The sequence below is a fragment of the Alosa alosa genome, chromosome 1, assembly GCF_017589495.1.
Source record: "Alosa alosa isolate M-15738 ecotype Scorff River chromosome 1, AALO_Geno_1.1, whole genome shotgun sequence".
Classification (NCBI taxonomy): domain Eukaryota; kingdom Metazoa; phylum Chordata; class Actinopteri; order Clupeiformes; family Clupeidae; genus Alosa; species Alosa alosa.
Window position 1 is genome coordinate 14,213,730 of NC_063189.1, and position 5,983 is coordinate 14,219,712.

Sequence of the window (5,983 nt, forward strand, 5' to 3'; positions counted from 1 at the left end):
GCGCGATGACGTGGTCGTGTCTGCAGCATAGACGGTAAAACATAATGGACAAAGCGCTGTGTCTGCAGCCAGCCAGCTGTCAATCATAGGTGTAAACACGCCCTTTAGATTTGTTAATATAACATTAAAAAAAATAATTTCAGCGAGAAAAGAAAAATTGTGTGTATTGAAGCATCTTGAAAACAATTTTTTTGAATAAAAAGTTGTAGATACAAAAATAGTTTTAGGTGAGAAAAGTGACACGGAAAGTTGGCTACTTGGCCATTGAAATACATGGGGATGGGCGGAGTTACACATTGTACTGCAGCCAGCCACCAGGGGCTTTGGACTAACGCTTGCATCAGAAAAGGTCAGTGGTATTTCTGACTATATCCTCAGTATAACACTTGTCTGTTTACCTTATAGCTCAATCTGCAAATGAAGAACCACAAACTGAAGTTCAGTACTCTGAGATATTACACAGTGATATAAGGCTAAGACAGGTCAGTATCACAAGGCTAACTGAATATTACTGACAAACACTCATTCGTTTTATCTCAGAACGTGGAAGATCATTTATCTGTGTAGGCTATGGGTGTGTTTCTGTAAAAGATTGTTAGTGCCTCATACTGAAGCACATTGGTTTAGGCCTACTCATCCTCCCTGTAAGCAGATGTACCTCTTGTAATGAGCATCAGGGTTAGAAGCATTTGATCTATTTTCACCAGAGCTATGTGGGCTCAGAGCAGCAAGAGCACAGCTAGCCGCAAGCCATTTCCTGTTCCAACAGACAAGTCTGGGTGGCCACTGAAGATTGTGTGCATGGTGTGACAGTAAATGGCGCCTTGCTCAAGGCTTGTGGAAAAATACCCCTGTCCAGTATCAGATGTCTGGACAGTCCAGTTATGGCACAGTTGACAGCACTTCTTTTCTTCTTTGTGTTTCTGCCTCTTTACTCCTCATTCCCTCCCCTGCTGTCCTGTCCTCCTCCCAGGGACACGGACCACACATACCAGAACTGGATACCGAAGGAGAAGAGCCACCATTAACCTCCATCTATGCCAAAATTCAACCCCATTCCCCAGAGGCCACTGGCACAGACAGTAATGTGACGGGGAGTGGAAGCACTGTCTTGGGTCGCCTCTGAAAGTAATTTCACTGCTTTGTACTGTGCACTATACATATGCCATACCATAGCCAACCATATAGGCTAAATCAAAAAGTGCTGGACGATAAGAGATCAGTTCAAATAGTTTTTTACCTTAAGGCAAGCTATCCACACAATCAATTATTTAAAGGGTATTTTGTCCAATGACTAGTCATAATGAGGGCCCTGTTTTCACAGGACATTATTATTTAGAAGCAGAGAAGAGAGCAAACTTCTGTGGCACATATTATTTTGTAAAAGTCTCATGTTTATATTTGACACATCACATTGCTATACTCAGCACAATTGCCAACTACCACAACATCAAGAATTTATCTGGAAAAGTGGTCATGACTCTACTGCTATGAATGAGATAAACCACAAATATGGGTCTTACATTTCATTTGGAAGACACTTTGAGCTAAGGTGACTATGTATAAAGACATCAGACATTCGGTTTGGGTAATGTTAAGAAGCTCAACTCATCACCCAAGCCATGCTATCTGGCTTTAACATTTAGTAGTGTAGTCAGTGGTAATTCAGTCCATGTGGATTTCAGTTGGTCTCATTTGTTTATTCTAGCAGGATGTGCCTTGCAGCTGTCAGTTAGACACACCTGCTCACAGGGGAATTCCTGTTCCCTTTATCCTTTCAGAAGTGTAACATGAATATCTGTATCCATTCACAACCATTTCAATAAAAGAGACTTCTCCGCTTTCATACTTGCCCTCAATCCATCTATCCTACACACACACATATTCCTAAAATTCATTTTAACACAGCAACATTATATTCTTAGTGCATCTGCAGAGCCAAAAAACAAGGATCTCATATATTTGCTCTCTCTCCCTCTTTCCCTATTTGCTCTCTCTCTGTCTCTCTTTCTCTCTCTCTCTCTCTTTCTCTCTTTGTTTATGCATCTTCCTGGTGTTTACAGAAAGTAGCCTTTACACTCACACATGCTCAAACACTGGCAAAGCACAAGCATGCACATATATTAACACATGCACTTTAGATTACATTTTTAGAAATATGGGCATTTTTGAATATTATTTGAAAAAAATGTGAACTTTATGAATGAAGAATAGCAGTAACACTCACAGTTCTTTTTAAAAAAAAACTTTCTTAATTGCTCCACAGACGTTTTGGGCAAGACACCCAGAGTGACTGTGACGATTTGAAAAAAAATTTGAACAATTTGTTACATTTACATTGTATTACTTTGTGGTACATCTAGGTTTTTTTTGGAACACAGCACTCTCAGCCAGTTGAAAAACCCAGAAATACATGATAGTTTGGGCTATTCGCCTTATTGACCCGGCGGCCAGAATGAGGCTAAAGGGTACACTTGCCATTACACCTCAGTCCAGCTGATGGTGGTGGTAATGCACTCCGTTTGCAACTGCCAAAAAAAAGCTCACCGAAAAAGAAGGGTTCACTGGCCTGTTCTTCTTCTTCAGTGAGTTTTTTGCCCTTGAGCAAGGCACCTAACCCCTCACTGCTCCCCGAGCGCCGCTGTTGATGCAGGCAGCTCACTGCACCGGGATTAGTGTGTGCTTCACCTCACTGTGTGTACACTGTGTGCTGTGTGTTTCACTAATTCACGGATTGGGATAAATGCAGAGACCAAATTTCCATCACGGGATCAAAAGAGTATATATACTTATACTTATACTTATACTTTTTTTTAGCAGCTTGCAAACTGAGTGCATTACCACCACCATCTGCTGGACTTCAGTATAATGACAAGTGTACCCTTTAGCCTCGTTCTGGCCACCGGGTATAAGGCAAATTACTGCACTCTAGTGGTAGCATCATGTGTGACATCATGGAGGCTACTGCTTAATGATCACTTAAAGGAGGAGTAGTGCACTTCAGCAATTCAGTTCATTGCTCATCACGATACTTTGTTCAATGTCTACCAGGCAAAGCGCAAACTCAGTCAATAGGCAAAGTGTCTCATCATGTGGCATGTAAGAGCATTGAGCTGACCCAATGATATGTGTGCTTAGGACCTTGCTCGTAGTAATATTAAATTTGCAAATATATTAAACAAAGCAAGCTAAGTGGTATGCTGAGCTTAAAGTGAAGTGTCTTCAAATTCAAATGTTCTTGATTGATTTTTGTTGTCTTGGAACTACTTATGAACTTGAAAAAAAAACACTCATTATTTGCTTTACAATATATTTAAAATAGCAAGCAACAATACAACAACTTTTTCCTTTGCTTGCCAAATATGAACCCATATCTTGCTTTATACATAACATAGTTTCATAGTATATACCTCTTGCTTTGTAAATATGGAGACAATAAAATTGCCTGGACAGAGCCATTAACAGTTCTAGCCAATCAGTATGTTGTTGCAAAAGTTCTGACAAGACAGAAGTAGAACTACCTCAAAAGGCTGTTGCATATCGTTGTGACCAAACATGTCATTCAATCAGAAAACCATGGTAAACAGTGCAAAACATTTTTTAGGTGATAATTTGGGTCAACATTATTGTTTTGGACATACAGGACATTATCACCAAAGACTTCTGTTACTGTTTTGATAATAACAATAATAATGAACTTCATGAAAGGATTAAACCAGTCTTGACTATTCCTGCAACCATTTAATCAAATGCCCTTTACGCTAGAACACACCCAGGAAATACAGGGTAACAATAAGAACAACCAGTAAGATCAAAGCAATTATGCCTCCCAGAATGCTCATTTTAAGAGTGCATGATGCAGCATGGAGATCCGAGAGGGGCAGACCCAGTTCAGAGTCCTGGATCCTCTCCCTCCTTAAGGGCATAGATTCAGACTCAGACCTATTGTCTGTGATGCCACTGGCATACTGAATAGAGCTGATGATGTTATGAAGAGGAGGAAACCATGTCAGGTAAGAGGTGAATCCAGCCTGCCTTAGGAAGGTCCCCAGATCCAGATCAGCATGTTTGATGTCCTGAATAAGGTTGTGACCCAAGAGGTGAGTGTGTTCAGTATCAAAGCCCTCAGATTGGTGTTGTGTGATGTACACCTTCAGTATCAAATTTGGCGACTTGTATCTTACAATGATACGATCTTTATTGCTCTTATAGAAGTTGCGTGCCATCCCATAATTCTCTCTCACATACTCGGGTAGATTCAAAGCTTCTGGGTATCGCTCTGGATTTAGATTGCCAACCTCGTAATATGTCTCTCTTGAGTTCTGCACAATTAAAGGGAGAATCTTCTCAAAGTTGCCAAAGTGGTGGAAGCCATAGTCCCCTTGCTCTGGGTGACACTGTGCCAACATGTTGTCGTAGAAATCAAACTCCAAACCGTCATTGACAAACCAGTAGAGGAGTTGTAAGCCATGTCTTGGAGAAGGTCGCCCAAATCCGGATTTCCTCAAATCCTCAAGCGTATGCAAAGTTGCACCATGCTTGCTTTGCAATTTTACCATTGTCTCCTATGAACACAGCACAGGCATGAGGGGTGTAGAGTGCTGAATGAGTACAGTGAGTCTGAACAGCAAAGCTATTCTAATTATGATCCTAAATAATTACACATGTGATGTTCAGCAGGTAGCTGTGTTTTCATCAAATTCAGTTGCAATTCAGAAATGATTTCAGAAACGTACCTTCTTTTGTTGCAGCACTGTATCTTATTTGAATCCCGTCAAACATAAACCGAAGAGTACAGTCTTATATCACAAGAACTTTGAACTTTGCACTGAATATAACACCAATAAAGTTGCCAGTATGCAGTGTGTGTGCTGAACCAAAGTTGATTTAATTCCTATAATCAATGCAATTCATCAAGCAACATCTATGCACGTATCTTGTTCATTGACTTCAGCTCGGCCTTCAATACAATCAATCCACTCATACTGTACTCTTCTCCAGTCTTCAGGCTTCAAGGCATAAATATGAATACAGCTCTGTGCCACTGGTGCTCCACAAGGCTGTTTGCTATCTCCTCTGTGTGAGGGACCGAGGTGACCCCCCCCACGTTTAGGGAGGTGCGCCACTGGATTAGGTGGTGTTGAGGGAAGGCAGGAGACAGCAGTTCCGTACAAAAATATAGTCATTTATTGTCCATAAACAAACAGGCAGATCCAGGAGCACAATTGGAGTCCAAACATGAAATGCAGGGTTCTTCAGTGTACAAAAATGTACCGTGCCATAAAACTAGGCACCAGGAACCTACTCGAGGTGAGTGTGTTTGGCTGCAGTCAATGCAGGTGTGGCACAAGGCAGTTTTTCAAACGTTTGTCGTAGGGGAAAAGGAGAGGACTCTTTTTTCACACTCTGCTTTTCTCCATCTATACTAATGACTTGATATCTCTCCACCACTCAGTCAAAATATTCAAATGTGCAGATGACACCACCATACTTGGCCTCATATGTGATAATAATGAGTTTCAATACCACAAAGAGGTCAACTGGGCTGTAGACTGTTTCATTTCATTACTTCATCCATCACTGTCTGGTATGGGAGGTCAGACAGTTACACCAAAAGGAAATTAGAGAGAGTTATCACCAAAGCCTCTGACATGATTGGTTGTGTCCTCCCTCCAGTCCACACTCTGTACTCTGAGCGCACCTGAAACCACGCTTCCAAAATAATCAAAGATCCCTTTCAAACAAACTACCACTTCTCCCCTCTGGAAGAACTGAAACCATACATTTCACTTCTTCCCTTCAGCAATACGAATCCTGAACACAATTAAACTGATCTGAACAATTTATTTATTTCCTTTTTGTTGTTGTTGTTGGTATTTCTTTATTTTCTTCTTCACTGGAGCTAAATCCTTCTGTAACAAAAATACCACCAACATTGTTGTGTGGCAATAAAATATCTATCTATCTATCTATCTATCTATCT

At 40.8% G+C, this 5,983-nt stretch overlaps 1 protein-coding gene and 1 long non-coding RNA gene across 2 annotated transcripts; one reads left to right on the forward strand and one right to left on the reverse strand.

Annotated features, from left to right (window-relative positions):
* Positions 1-349: 349 nt before the first annotated feature.
* LOC125302544 lies at positions 350-1,846 on the forward strand. Its single transcript, XR_007194922.1, has 2 exons — positions 350-482; positions 974-1,846. It is a non-coding gene; the product is annotated as an uncharacterized LOC125302544 (long non-coding RNA).
* A 1,462-nt stretch (positions 1,847-3,308) lies between these two features.
* On the reverse strand, positions 3,309-4,791 carry LOC125305417. The gene is made up of 2 exons (XM_048260117.1): positions 4,737-4,791; positions 3,309-4,565 (listed from the first exon to the last, which is right to left on the reverse strand). The coding sequence occupies exon 2, from the start codon at positions 4,557-4,559 to the stop codon at positions 3,762-3,764; it is 798 nt and encodes a 265-aa protein (XP_048116074.1). The 5' UTR covers positions 4,560-4,565; positions 4,737-4,791; the 3' UTR covers positions 3,309-3,761.
* Between the last annotated feature and the right edge of the window lie 1,192 nt (positions 4,792-5,983).